The sequence below is a fragment of the Engraulis encrasicolus genome, chromosome 6, assembly GCF_034702125.1.
Source record: "Engraulis encrasicolus isolate BLACKSEA-1 chromosome 6, IST_EnEncr_1.0, whole genome shotgun sequence".
In the NCBI taxonomy this organism is placed as follows: Eukaryota; Metazoa; Chordata; class Actinopteri; order Clupeiformes; family Engraulidae; genus Engraulis; species Engraulis encrasicolus.
The window spans coordinates 13,900,299-13,915,298 of NC_085862.1; the positions used below are offsets into that span (position 1 = coordinate 13,900,299).

The following is a 15,000-nucleotide window of genomic DNA, read 5'->3' on the forward strand; positions in this document are numbered from 1 at the left end:
TGCCGACCCCAACTGGTTCCACTAGTACACTCTTACACACACACACACACACAAATATAGCTAGCTATCGGAAACGATCTCACACCCACATTCTAATAAAGCGTTATCTTTCCGATAATGAACTTCCACACCCTCACACACACAGAAAGGAAGTGCTGTATCCAGGGGAGTATCCAGGGACTTGCCTTTGTTATGGAGGAAGTCCAGAGCACTGGCAATGTCCTGCACTACAATGCTGGCCTCCTGCTCGCTGAAGTGCCGTCTCTTATGGATATGGTTCAGAACAGACCCTGAGAGAGAGAGAGAGAGAGAGAGAGAGAGAGAGAGAGAGAGAGAGAGAGAGAGAGAGAGAGAGAGAGAGAGAGAGAGAGAGAGAGAGAGATATTAAATATCAGAAATACTTTTGTGGACCAACAGGAAAGGAAACGAAACAACTGGTCAAAATGACGCTACACAATCCACCTACCCCCTCTCAGCTTCTCAAACACCAGATAGAACTTCTCCTCCTCTTCAAAGAATTCCACCAGTTCCAGAATGTTTCTGTGGGGGGGCATAGAGGTCAAGTCAGGCTTAAGGTGCGTGTACACCAAGAGCGACCTACACTACCGGTGCGATGGAAGTCATTACTTTTCTATGGAGGGCCGACCAAAGTGAATCCGCCGAGAGCGAAGCGACCTGGTCGACCACAGCGAATTTCAGCGAATATTATGGTGATGAGCTACGACACAGTTCGGCGAAAACCAATTGTAATGTTCATATCTCTGAATGTCCTAGGCTGACAAGACAGCCGTTATGTGATCAGCTAAATCAAACATGAATGTCACATAGTCACAGCGAATAGAGTGAATTCATGGCGAAACTTCAACAACCTCAGCTACCCGTTTCTGGTGTACACACAGCATTCAGTGTCCGTCATGCCACACCACTATTTTGAGAACAGTGGCCGATACAAAGGGTCAGCTCAAAGGGTCAAAGAATGTACGAATGCAAGTTTGTTTGTGTGTATGTATGGTATGAGGGTGTACTCGGTGCGAGTCTGGTGTACATTTCTTGAAGTCATAATTGCTAACTATGTTAGCTACTTTGTTGTTTGGAATGCAATTTCCCATTGGCAACTACCCAAGTTGCTAACTGGCTGGCAACTACGATTTTGAGAAACACACCCCTGTATTGTGTGGTGGCTTATGTGTGTATGAGTAAGCTTACTCAGTGCGAGTGTGTATTGTGTGGTGGCTTATGTGTGCATGAGTATGTAAGCTTCAGTGTGAGTCCGTATTGTGTGGTGGTTTACCTGTGTCCCTGACATTGGTAGAGCATTTCCACTTCCCGGAACACCCTGCTGCGACTGTGTCCAGGTCTTTTCTCAATTATCTGCAATTATGGAGGACAAAACGTTGCGTGGTCAAAAAAACAAATATTTAAGATGGTGCCATGATTTGCAGCCATTTACTTGGACAGACCTCATCCATTCACACCATGACCATCAAAATAATGAAGATTGTAATGCAATTAGGATTCATTTGAAGCTTCATAACTCAAATAAAAAGACCAAAAAGTTCAGCTGCCATATAACTAGGTTAACTCTTGTTTGACAGTCCTCCAGTCCTTGCAGCTGGCGATTTAGCCCTCCCCCACAGCCACAGCCGGTAGAGTTTAGACTAGTCCCTGTCTGCTTGCATTCCTGGGGTTCAGATTGCGCTGCCAACCCCCACCCAGGCTGCCTGCCTTATAACAATCCAACTCAACCACTTTGGCCTACTTCTACTTCTCTCCCAGGTTTTCCAGCCTGAGAGAGGAAACCAGCACATGGGCAGGGCACTGTGCGGTAAACATGTTTTTTTTCCCCTTTCTTTCCTTCCTTCCTTCCTTCCTTTACCCTCTCCTCTGCATCTAACCTATATTTTGGCCCAGGGCCACTGAAACACTATAGAGTATAGAGTTCATAGGGGGAGGGATGGGAGAGGGAGCAGCTTGCCGTTTATACTTCCCCGGCCAGAAGTGAACTATATAAGATATATATGGACAACACAGGGGGGCCCTCTGCTCCCGCTAGCCACGGGACATGGGCTGTTCCTCCCTCCCTCCCTCTCCCTCCCTTCCTTTGTCTGTGTCCACTGCCACACAATGCCAAAAAGCTGACGCTCGGTCTGAACGCTGTTTACTGTAGTTGTGAGGGAGGGTGGCAGGGAGGATGGGGGGCGATAAAAAGTTCTGTTTGAAAGTTGTGTGTTTTTAAGAGTAAAGAAATCTCGCACACTGTCCATTCCACCAACAAACTTCAAAACAACTTTAATACGACATTTCCGTCATACGACCTGCCGGTCAGATGACCGAAATGTTGTATTAAAGTTTGTTGGTGGAATGGACACTGTGCGGGATTTCTTTGCACTTGAATGACAACCCCACTGGGATAATAATACCCTATGCACCTGTCCAACTACAGAATTGTGCAAAAGCGTTATTTTGCAAGTTGTGTTGCCACTCCTCTTCAAAACACAAACTATCTAGGTTGCAAAATGTGTAACATGGCTAGTAGCGAGAGAGAGTGCACAGCTTTATTCTGTGGGAGGTTGGGCAGAGCTGTGTCTTTGTTGCGGAGCAGTAAAGCAGAACGGCCGAAGGGGGGGAACTCCAGATCACACCCAGGATTGTAAACATGAGAGCAGAGGACCTGTGAGAGCAGAGCGGAGCACACCACAAGTCGTCTGCAGCAGAGCGCACGCCGTCCCCCCCTGCCTCCAAAACCCTTTTGTTCAGTATATGACACCGTGCCCTCTCCTCGGCCCACCCCTCCCCTATTCCCCACCAAATCCCTCTGGTTACTGGCACTGTTGGTGGTGGTTGGGGTTGTTATGGTGGTGGTTTGGCGTTGTTGTGGTGGTGGTGGTGGGTGTCCCGAGACATCTGCTCAGACCCGTCTGAGGCCCGTCTGATCCCCTACCACTCCTCCTGGCCTGAACTGGCCCCCATGTCTGCACTCGACGACCCCCCCCCCCCCCCCCCCCCCCCCCCCCCCCCCCCCCCCCTCCACACACACACTCAGCCCACTAACCTCTCTCGCTCACACAAACAATCCTCCTCACTCCAATCTAATCCTCCTCCCCCCGCTCATGCAAGTTAGCCACAAAGCTTGTGGTATGCCTGGCTTGTTTTCAACTGGGGCACAGAATAAGTTGAGAGGATAACAAAACAATTCCTTCCACTGTAATACATGGCTGAAAAAAATATAAAACTCAGCCTGTGCAAAACAAGAATTTGCAGAGCAAGCCATTTCCTGTGTTGCAAAACACTAAAGAAGAAATCCAAACATTCAAACTTTAGAGGGCTTCAGCGATGGGTTGGGGGAAAAAAAGTTTTTTAACGGCCAAATCTTCCTGAGGAATGTCCTAGCAGGCTTGGTGTATTGAGACATCAAGTACCTCCTTAAAAAAATACACACCCTTCTTTCTGTGCTGGTGAAGGGAAAGGCAACCCCTCAGGTCATGATCATCCCCCCCCAACCTTTCTCTCTCTCTCGTTCGCTTGGCTGTGGGTTTGTTTTGCACAGTTCCCTGAACACAATGTTCCCGCCACTGTGGTCCCTGCTGACCAATAGGAGTTAAGAGTAGAAGGGAATGTTTCCGCCCCAAAGCCCTGATTGGCCCGCTGCACAGCACAGCACTAACAAAACAATGAAAGGAAGTTTCTGTGCTGAGCCAGCGTTGCAGGGCCTCTAGCTCCCACGGCAGAAAAACACAGCCCTGCACAAACACACACACACACCGCATCGCACTGCCAGTAAAGCTCTACCAGGGTGTGTGTGCGCGCACGCAGCCGTGCGTGTCTATCCCCCTTTCTCTCGCCAATAAAAACAGTAATCAACCACAACCGACCAGGGGTGCATTTCTGGAAAGCTTAGTTGCTAACCATGTTAGCTACTTTGTTGGTTGCAATGCAATTTCCCATTGGCAACTACCGAAGTTGCTAACTGCTAACAACTACACTTTACAGGAAAGGCACCCCAGAATTCACAGCAAAGACTGGCTAATTTCTCAGGTATACTGCAACAGTCCCACCACAGTGTGCGTTTTGTCACCTACGAGTGCAACACTACTGTACCAAAAGTAACAGAGCCTGAGAAACAGCCTGCAGTGACGTTCAACAGGACCAAACCTAACAGGAACTTGTTAAGAAAGACGGTCTTATTCTTAGCCCACAGGCGTCTGGCATGCTCTGGCCTGCTCCGCTTATGACGGCAACACTCCTATCCAGGCCAACTGACATCTATAAACTGAGTCTTGCACTAGCAGCAGTGCAGAATTATGGAAGAGTAAAAACAAAACATTCAAATCTTACTTTGACGGCGTATTCCTTGTTAGTAATTTGGTTGATGCAGGTCTCAACTCGAGCATAGGCACCCTCTCCTAAAATTTCATCTTGGAGTCGGTACACATCTAGAAGAGGGGAAAAAATGTTGCATTAATGACACTATCCGTGCTTGATTTATGACCAGTCTGCTTGTGAGTGCAAATAAAGTAAACTCCCAACCCTTTACTCTTCTCCTGTTAGGAAATCAGTGCTGTGACTTGAACTGCATAACAAATGACAGGGTTTTAAAGAAGGTTAGTAATCATTTCCGCCTGACCGCCGCAACATGCTGCCAATAGGGTGATTCACCATGGCATGTTGTAGATCCAAAAGAGCCATAGGCCTTGTGGCCAATGGCCTCTCACACTGTACTGACAACTTTAGGTCACGTCCTACAAAAGTTTAACAGTCATTTGAGGTGGGTTTAGACATTTGTTGCGTTCCGTTTGCATTTACATGATTTATACAATTGACCTGATTTCCGATCTATGGCTATGTGGTAAAAAAAGAAAAAAGTTCAAGTCATCCCGACTTGTGATTACATGCACAGCAACCAATCCAAACATGCCACAGGAACAGATCTGGGCACCATCATGTTGCTCTATGCAGAATTTCACCGTGGTGTGTCAAATATATCCCATCTGAACTGACTCACCCTCGAATCGTCCAGAGAAGCTGTCAGTTGCACGGCATCTCTTTTTCTTCTTGTTTCTCTTCTTGGCATCAGGAATATCAATTGGCTGACTGGCTGGCATGTCTACGGTTTCAAAAGGAGGAGAATGAATACTTAGTCTATTAATAGCCAATGCAGTTGCAAGCATGCGCTGAATGAATGCAATAAAATTACGATACATAGACCTACACCAATTGGGGTGCCACTATGCCCTGCTGCCATTTTGTCAAGTCTTCAGGTCCTGCTAATGATGACAACTTACCTGGCCGGGCAGAGCAATCAAAATTGAAGGCCGAATCAAGGAGATGGGATCCTGTTTTAGAGAATTCATCGGTCTCAAAGGGATTTTGGCCCTTGGGGAGGGAAAAAATTTGAATTAAGTCACCAAGCTACAAAGTATAATTCAGAATAGCAATATATTGCCAAATCCATGCTGTTTATTAAATCCCACTGTGGATCACTTAAACTTACCTTGAAAGACCGATGAAATCCAGTTACTTCTGTGATCTTGTTTTGCACCATTTTGTTTTGTTTAGGGGGTGACACGTTTGGGGTCTGTTGCGGATTAAGCTGTGGTCGAGATGTATGGCAACTTGCACTTATTCCAAAACAGTGGCCTGTTTTAGAATCAATGCAGATCCCGGCGGTTGGTGGTGACTGAGGTGTTTTAAACGGGAACCCTGTACATGAGACATGGAAACGTGTATTAAGACACTGACAGGGATCATTTAAAAACCCACCGTTCACAGAAAAACAATGTAGGTCAAAAACTTTCCTCAGCTTTGAAAGCACTGCCGTCTTTAACCATCTAAGCTTAAACACGATTTCGAATCAATTCAATTGATATTGACAAAACATGATGAGCAAGAATATACAAACAATGTTAAACATTTCCTCTAAAGGTTTTACGACACAAATCCACAACAATAACAAACTGATGTTAGCTTAGCATCAGATTACGTTCATTTAATGAATGAACGCGAACCTCAGACACAAAAACACAACATCCTGCTGAGGTGTATTTACACAACAGTCGCAGCCATACAACCACATGCATTTTTGCCGAGCTATTAATTAATAATCTGACCATTAAAATGAATGAATCCGTTGTTAAATATAATAAAACCGCCTCGATCAATGAGCCAGTGGAGAGCCCGTGGGCATTCTGTGTGTACGTGCCTTTCTGTAACCTAGCTAGCAAGCTAACGTCAGCGTTCTGTATCTGTGGCGAGGCACACTAGCTAACATTAGCCACATAGCCAAATGGAAAGCCCCGTAAACTGCTAACAACTGTTCTTTCTTCCACCAACAGCGTCGCCATAAATCCAGCCAAAAAGCCATGCCACATTTCCAATTCAATTAAGCACGTTTTCATACATCCGTGAGAATCCGTATCAAAATGACAAGCTAACTTTGCTAACAGTGACCAACAACTTCAGTGAATTGTGTCAACGGTCACAAGCGAAACCAGAATCACCACTGCTTTCTTTCAGACAATAAAGACTTTGCAGACGTTAGCAGACTACCGACACACACAAAAAACAAGTAACAAGTGTTTAATCCAGTTTTTAGTTGAACTTACCCCGTTATTTTCCTTAAGGCTCCAGTCTTGACGCCGTTGTTTGACCCTCTGCTTCAAAACCGCAGATGTCGGCCGTACAGTGGTGATGTTATTCGTGGGGAAGGTTCTTGTTTATGGACAGCTCTGGTTTTTATAACCTCCCGTACCTCTCCGCCCCTCTCACTGGCTAAAGCCTGCCCCTTTTGCTGTTGGCACATCCCACCCCATCGCCTGCTAGCACAACACTGCAATTCGAACAGACTGTTAAATCAGCTCTATGGATGACGTAGGTAGACCAATGCAATGTGTACACAACACCGCATTGCTTTCATTTAGCTGGCATGTTTTTTCAAAGATGTAGCCTAGCAGCCTATGTGTTTAATGAGGGCTGTTTCAGTGTGTCCCAAACGCAGATTTAGTCAACCCACAATATGCATGCGTGTACAGAAAATAGATGGCAGCAGGAGGCTACATTATCCTAGGTCTATAGGTTATTAAAGTCTTGCCTATATTAAATTCTTGCCTTCTTGCCTTGCCTTACCTATATTAAATTCTACACATTTCTGAGATTATGTATTTTTCAGGCCTTCTGAATGCTATATGTAGCCTATAATGGATGTACACTCACTGTTTTCTTTGTCTTTTATCATTTTTTTAAAATTATTTTAAAAAATAATTTCCTGTCCTTGCTAATAACCGGCACAGTTAAAATAGTAGGCCTATATAGGCCTATCCTAACAATATAGAACTAGGCCTACTTCTACTGTAAGGTTAGAGTTATGTAGGCTACAGTAGACTACTGTACTACTGTATAAATAAGTACCTGATATTACATGTGGATAGTTGGAGATACACAGAAAAGGAAACCGTAAGATGAAACATCACCAGATTTGTATATGAAGTAGGCTACAGGTCTTTATGTAATTACAACACATGGTTTCAACTTTGTAATATCATACTACTAGTGTTGTAATTTCATCTGTAAGAGTGCTTCTACTTCTACTTTATACAACTCTGAACATTACCCCCATATAGGCCTACTGTACTGTACTGTCAAAGTGGCTAGAACCCACAATCAGCTTCATTACTTCTTGATGGATTACTCACGACAGGCCTACTAGCCTACATAGAATTTATTACTGTAATACAATATGCTAGCCTGCCCAAGCAACACATATATTTCTTTCATAATATCTGTGACAATTCTTCATCCAAGCCATGTTATAATGTTATCCAAATGAGTTACTGTGAGCTGAAAGCTGCTATAACAACTTCACATCTTTAGATATCTTTTTTCAAACAACCTGGCCAACCGTCATGCATACCAATGCAGTGACTGTGCCTGTGCCTCCTAGAAGTATGCTCTCCCATGACATCCATGCAGTCACGTTTCATTGTAGAGGTGCGTCTGAGCCATGCACGGCCTCCAGGATGTGGATTCTGTCAGCTGTATGATAATTAAAAAGGCTCCAGTCCCCTCTGAAGTTTTTACACCATATTTCTTTTACTGCACTGAGAGACTCTTGACACGGGAAAATCACTCTGGACTTGCACTGCTTTTTTTGTGTGTGCAACACGCGACCAGGACCTTGCCTTGTTTGTGTGTGTGTGTGTGTGTGTGTGTGTGTGTGTGTGTGTGTGTGTGTGTGTGTGTGTGTGTGTGTGTGTGTGTGTGTGTGTGTGTGTGTGTGTGTGTGTGTGTGTGAGCGTGCGTGTTTCGGTATGTGAACGGATGTAAGGCTGATTTCTGTACTCAAGTGTGTGCTACTGTATATGTTTACTGCAATGTGCAATAATGTGTATTATGTCTTTGTGCATGTTTTTGTATCTGTGTAAATATGTAAGCTGTCAGACAACTTACTGTAATTTCCCCTCTGGATTTCTAGAAGTACTCTCCTCTCCTTGTTGTGTATCGTGCGAAAGATACGACTTCAGCACCGGGTTCAGGATTCCGTATAAAACATTAGGACTTTACTTAGATATCAGGAGCATCACATACAGGCAGCATCACTGTAGCATCACTGGTTACTAACTGACAAGTTGTGTAACTGTCATAGAATAGAATGTATCTTCCATTACGTGCGTGCGCACTCTAGATACAATGTCTAGTGAATCATATTGAGAGAAACATGACACAAATGTTCTACACTCCTCTCCTGTATGGCTACTCTACACTCTGCTCATCTGAACCTGGTCAACATCCATTCAACTGTCTACGACTCTACTGCACTGTACTGTATCTATGCCAGGCGGCCAATTCACATCCCATGACTGTAACGGATACTCAAGGTTGTACTGCTCTCTCTGTTCCTCTCTAGTGAAGGCAACCACGTGCTTCCTGACAAGCATGTTTTGCTCTTTTTTCCCCGTCCATATTTATTTAGCATTTTATTTTATGTGTTTTCTTTCCTCTATTCTATGAGTGGAGTGTGTGCTCAAGGAAAGGCACCTCAAGCTCACCTCTGCCCTTTCTCTCTCTCTCTCTCTCTCCCCCCCCCCCCCCCCCATATCTGTAGTTGAGCTTGGCTGGCCTATATACACAGGAATTAAACCAGCCAGCGGCAGCAAACATTACGCAAACTGCTGGCTCCCGCGCAAGCACAGCGGAGCACATGATGCAAGGCCAGTTTTTGTTGAAAAACAAGCTGGGGCTGGGGCTGTATAAGGGGCTGGGGTTGGGGAGAGGGCTGGGGCTGCATTAGTGGGGCTGGGGATGGGGCTGGAGCTGGGGCTGTATGGGGCAGGGGATGGGGAGAGGGCAGGGGCTGTATTAGTGGGGCTGGGGATGGGGCTGGAGCTGGGGCTGTATGAGGGCAGGGGCTGTATTAGTGGGGCTGGGGATGGGGCTGGGAGGGCTTGGGCTGTATGGTTTGGGGAGAGGGCTGGGGCTGAGGAGAGGGCTGGAGCTGGAGCTGTATTAGTGGGGCTGGGGCTGGGGCTGAGGAGAGGGCTGGATGGGGCTGGGGCTGTATTAGTGGGGCTGGGGCTGGGGCTGGGGCTGAGGAGAGGGCTGGATGGGGCTGGGGCTGTATTAGTGGGGCTGGGGCTGGGGCTGAGGAGAGGGCTGGAGCTGGAGCTGTATTAGTGGGGCTGGGCTGGGGCTGGGGCTGAGGAGAGGGCTGGATGGGGCTGGAGCTGTATTAGTGGGGCTGGGGCTGGGGCTGGGGCTGAGGAGAGGGCTGGGGCTGGGGCTGAGGAGAGGGCAGGAGCTGGGGCTGTATGGGGCTGGGGCTGGAGCTGGGATTGTGGCTGGGCTGGGGCGGGTGAGAGGGTTGGGGCTGGGGCTGGGGCTGTGCACACAGAAGGGAGTGGGCCGCAGGGAGTACTCCAGGGCATCATGAATGGGGCCACATACGGGGCCTCGCACTACACGAGGACATTCCTGCAGGAGGAGTGGACCCGTAAAAAAATCAATCCCAGTCGATAAGGTCATGTCATGATGTACATGCATAATTTACTAAAGCCTTGCTTACAGGCAGGCCAATTGATTTAAATGATGCAACAAGGCAGTCTGCTTTCAAAGAAAAAAAATATACCTGTCTTACGAGAAAGTGGCTTATAATATGGAATTAAGACGCTTGAGTGTCAACAATCTTTGTTTGTGTGATATCAAAGCGGCTTTGAGTACCAAGAAAAGCGCTATATAAAACCAATCTATTATTATCATCATTATTATATGACACCTTGCACCTCTGGGCCACCACTGGCCCCACGCTACGAGGTGAAGAATTGCTGCCTGTGGCATTCACGTGCTGAAATCCATGTGAATGTATGCGGTGTGTGAAAGTGTCAAGATAGGCTTGGGCGTGTACTGTGTGTGTGCAGACTCCGTCGTGTGTAGGGAGTAGAGACACATGGGTGTGAGTCTTTCATGGGTGTTTATGTGTGTGTGTATAATCCAGCATGATATGTGTTGGCCAGTCAGTGGTCCTATTCCGTTACCTCTGTGCTGGATGCATTTTCCGAAGCGTCAGCTTACATACCCGTACAGTTAAGATTTATATACGGTAGGCTTCCACACTTCCCAGAACGGAGCTCCTTGGTATATTAACCCAGTCGGAGCAGCAGCACAGGGCTGCTGACAGCTTTTTACTAGGCCCAGGACATCTGAAAGGGCCCCCTATCCAATACATACAATGTAATGGAAACCCAGTTTTAGGCCTCCTCTCTACCTGGGCCCAGGACAAATGACCCATTTGCCCCCCTCCTGTTGGCTCCCCTGCAGCAGCATGTGTTGAAAGTCTGTCTCTATGCCACCACAACAACCCCTGTAACCTCAGCTCATCAATGCCCAACCCGAACCCCATCAAACGCGTAGTTCCTCCTCAACAACACAGACAACAGCATGCTTGTTCTTCTGTACCTGCAGTACATGCAGAAAACACACGGTAAATGGGTTTATAAGGTCAGTGCACCACCACAAACATCTGAAAGCTTGCTTTTGTGCATAAACAGAACATGTGGTTTCAAAGGGCATCATATAAAAAGCATCTTATGTCAGGGGGCGTTTGCCCCAGTTCTCCATATTTGTTTCCCAGAGGAGATAATCTGTTCAGTCAGTCCAACAGGAAGCGTTTTATCCATCCTAGAAAATACTCTTTTTGATTAAGCAATCCTTCTGTTAAGGCACATTACGCAAGAGCATTTTCTCAATTTTCTAAACACTTATTGTGTGCATAAAAAAGAGATAGCTGTGGCAACAAAACATGATTCGTGGCACAGTGGCCAGAGGAATTACTGCCGAGACCCAGTGCATGAGGGGAATAGAACTATAAGAGGTAGTGTTTAGTAGCATGCTGACTGAACACATATTATTATTATTATTATTATTATTATTATTAATAATAATAATAATAATAATAATAAAACACACATTTGTTGCTTATATTTTTTCTAAATGTAATGGAGATCCGCAGCTGCCATTAAGCATGACAGAGGCCACTTTATAAACATAGGCCTATGTACTCTACACAAGCTTGAATTAGGGCCGTGTTTCAGCGCACATGTCCACGGACGCACACGATCCATCCCTGGATGTTGGAATGTGTGCATGAAGGCATGCATGCTGTTACTTTCGATTGAATCATCTTTTTTTCAGAGGCTCGCCCACTTCCCCATTCAACGCCCCGCCCATTTGACGAATCACTTCGAGCTTCTTCCAGTACATTCCAAGAGAGAACAACAAAAAGCAGAACCCCATTTCCGCACGTAAAACACGGACGGGAGGGGAAATGTGCCCCACTGCTCGAGCGCTACTACTGTAAAGGGGGTGTTCTTTTGACAGCCCAAAGCGAGATGAGTCGACCTCGCGACGGGGCTGCAGGAGCATGTTTACCAAACATAAAAGCTTTGTTTCCGCCTGTCTCTAAAGATTTGAGTAGATTTCGCGGTGTTATAAAACCACACCACCACTACGCCACAATGACACTTCAGTTCACAGCACGAGAGAAAAGGGGCCTATAAGGATACGGTGTTTGTTATCTTATCAGTTTAATTACTTAGGTAGTGATCAAAATCCATACATGCTCGCCAGTGATGCATTGAGGTTACAAAAGTTTAAACTGTGACCATTCCAACAAACATTTTTGATATGACCTTGGTTATTAAGACATAGTATAGGCCTATATGGTGAAGTCAATCACATGGCATACGAATATCAAAACTATAAACAATAAAAAGGTAATAACAAAGACAATAATAACACTAAAATGTTCCTAACGTTTGAGATACACTAAGTGTTTCCCAATCCGTAGCAGCAGACACGGCCTGTACTGACTTGATGTGAGTTTCGCAATATCATTATAACAACTCTGTCAGGTTTCTGAAGCCTCATGCTCATGGCAGTTCTATTTGGGTGATGACTTTTTCGGTGCGCCTTTTAGACGCAGACTTTTAATGCGTTTCCTGCGCCACCTGCTGGGCTTTTGCTAGACCACGCGACAACTGCAACAGGGCCTACTGCAGGTAGCCTGGTTTTAGCAGACCACATTCATTCAAAATGAATGATCTGACCTGTCGGGCTATACTGCGGGGGAACCCCTTTCCTTCGAGGGCCACGTCAAACGTTACTAAGTCCTCCAAGAGCCATACTATGAACACAAGCCAGGATTCCCCGCGGCACTTTAGGCCTATATTGAAGCTGGCCACCTTTACAACAGACCCCGCCTTCACTATGTCCTCTGAAAAGATAACTTAATTATATAGGAAACCTAAGATTCCTTTACACAATATTTCATGTAAAACTGCATTGACATTACAATTATATCGGGGGCTGGATAAGACGGCCTCAAGGGCAATAAACCTTCCCCACCCCTGGCCTACTGTCTTTTTGGATGGTCTGTTGTTTCCATTTTCCTGAAGCCAATAGAAAGGTCTGTCATTCATTCATAAACACTCGTGAATAATGAATCATCCCACACCACCATCCAAGTGTTACCAATAACAGAGCAGGAAAGTAGTTAGCATTTTGCTTTTAATGTAGCTCAACCATAATAAGACATATACTGCAACAACAAGAAGAACACAAACGAAATAACAAATACTGAGTTCAAAAAACGTTCTGGCACATGTAAGGAATAAAGTTTAATGTACAATTTTTTCCTAAATAAGTAAATGTGCATTCGTTATAAAAAATAAACTCTCGAAGAAGATCATCTCTGCTCCCATGGTCCTTGTGATTGTGAGTGCTGCTGTCTGGTGAAACGTCTCCTCTCTCTCTCTCTCAATGGCACATGCGGGCCGTCATCTCTTTCTGTTGGGTCAAGGGATAGTAGAGTAGAGTAGAGTAGAGAGTAGAGTATTATGTATTAATCCTGAGGGAAATTAAGGTGTCCAGTAGGCTAGCATACATACAGTACTGTACATAAATACAGAAAAAACCCACACAGACATTACACTCATCAATTCATCATACAGCACACGCTTATATACATTTAGCCAAAGTCAGACCTCACTCTCTCTCGCTCTCTCTCTTTCTCTCTCTCTCTCTCTCTCTCTCACACACACACACACACACACACACACACACACACACACACACACACACACACACACACACACACACACACACACACACACACACACAAGCGCGTGCATGCCGTCATCTCTTTCGGTTGGGTCAAGGGATGGAAATGAGTCAGCCAAGACACTGCTGAGCAAACATCCCACAGCTCTACAAACAGGCGCGTTTCACACACGGCCCCTCGTGAGTGACTCTGTTTACCTTGCCTGTGACGGACACATACAGTATGGCCCCTCGTGACATTTGTTTACCTTGCCCGGGACGGACTTGACCTTCTGCAACAGGATCTTTGAGGGACACCTGACTCTGATGCCATCATTGAAAAGGACGACCAACGTTTCGGTGAAGTAGGTGTAGCAGCACCGAAACGTTGGTCTGGTGTGTGCACAAAATAAAGTCTTGAAAACTAAGCTGTAGTGTGCTCCAGCTTCTCCTTTCCAGTGATGTCTGTCTCACTGTGATACACCTGCAAGCTGAGAGGGGGATGATGCGTAAAGTCCCAATTCTACTCTGATGCCATCATGTTTGTCACTATGGGCTTGTTCTTGATGGAGCAGAGCTGCTTTTGCTATATGCACATCTGCACTTAGCCATGTCGATGCATTCTGGAGTGTACATGCACTCCGCATAGCAAAAGGCAAGGCAAGGCAAGGCAATTTTATTTCTTAAAGCGCATTTCATACACAGAGTAATTCAATGTGCTGTGCAGTTATAAAAAACATGCAAAAAAAATCAGTAAACAAGAGAGAAGAGAGAAAAACAAAAGCATATAAGCATTAAAAAACAATAGCAACGCAAGGTGTGAGATAAAAAAAATAAATAAAAGCACAAGGCAAGATAAATAAAAACAAGATAAAAGAGGCAAGGATAAAAACAAGAGTAAGTAAGTAAATAAATAAACAAATAAATAAATAAATAAATAAATAAATAAATAAATAAATAAATAAAGAAAGAAATAAATAAACAAATAAAGCAGCAAAAGCAGCACTGCTCCATCAAAAACGAGCCCAGTGAATCACACAATGAAGTGCCAAGTTCCCTCTGTCTGGCTCTACAGCCTCCTGTAAGGTCATTTAACCAGTTGCAAATGTTCAACAATGCTTACGAATTACCCCACAATGGTTAACGGCTCTCTTGTGTGTGTGTGTGTGTGTGTGTGTGTGTGTGTGTGTGTGTGTGTGTGTGTGTGTGTGTGTGTGTGTGTGTGTGTGTGTGTGTCTCAAAGTCATTCAGGCATCAACAAATAGTAACCTCATCCATGCACACACAAACACACATACTACTCACGCGTGCATTGCACACACACACACACACACACACACACACACACACACACACACACACACACACACACACACACACACACACGTGCACATATCCATTGCATGCAGACCGTCC

The 15,000-nt window shown here is 45.4% G+C and overlaps 2 protein-coding genes across 3 annotated transcripts in view; both read right to left on the reverse strand.

The window, feature by feature from the left end:
- mknk2b (MAPK interacting serine/threonine kinase 2b) overlaps positions 1-6,719 on the reverse strand; it is a 17,640-nt gene extending 10,921 nt beyond the window's left edge. Inside the window, exons 1-8 of the mRNA XM_063200708.1 lie at positions 6,603-6,719; positions 5,492-5,700; positions 5,283-5,373; positions 5,003-5,104; positions 4,336-4,433; positions 1,292-1,371; positions 467-540; positions 186-290 (exon numbers count right to left, since the gene is read on the reverse strand). Of these exons, the coding sequence (XP_063056778.1) occupies positions 186-290; positions 467-540; positions 1,292-1,371; positions 4,336-4,433; positions 5,003-5,104; positions 5,283-5,373; positions 5,492-5,542 (601 nt within the window). The 5' untranslated portion in view covers positions 5,543-5,700; positions 6,603-6,719. The remainder of the gene's footprint in view (positions 1-185; positions 291-466; positions 541-1,291; positions 1,372-4,335; positions 4,434-5,002; positions 5,105-5,282; positions 5,374-5,491; positions 5,701-6,602) is intronic.
- A 6,317-nt stretch (positions 6,720-13,036) lies between these two features.
- mob3a (MOB kinase activator 3A) overlaps positions 13,037-15,000 on the reverse strand; it is an 8,096-nt gene continuing 6,132 nt past the window's right edge. For both annotated transcript variants that reach the window (XM_063200046.1, XM_063200045.1), the window contains exon 4: positions 13,037-13,332. In XM_063200046.1, coding sequence (XP_063056116.1) covers positions 13,303-13,332 — 30 coding nt within the window. In that variant the 3' untranslated portion in view covers positions 13,037-13,302. The remainder of the gene's footprint in view (positions 13,333-15,000) is intronic.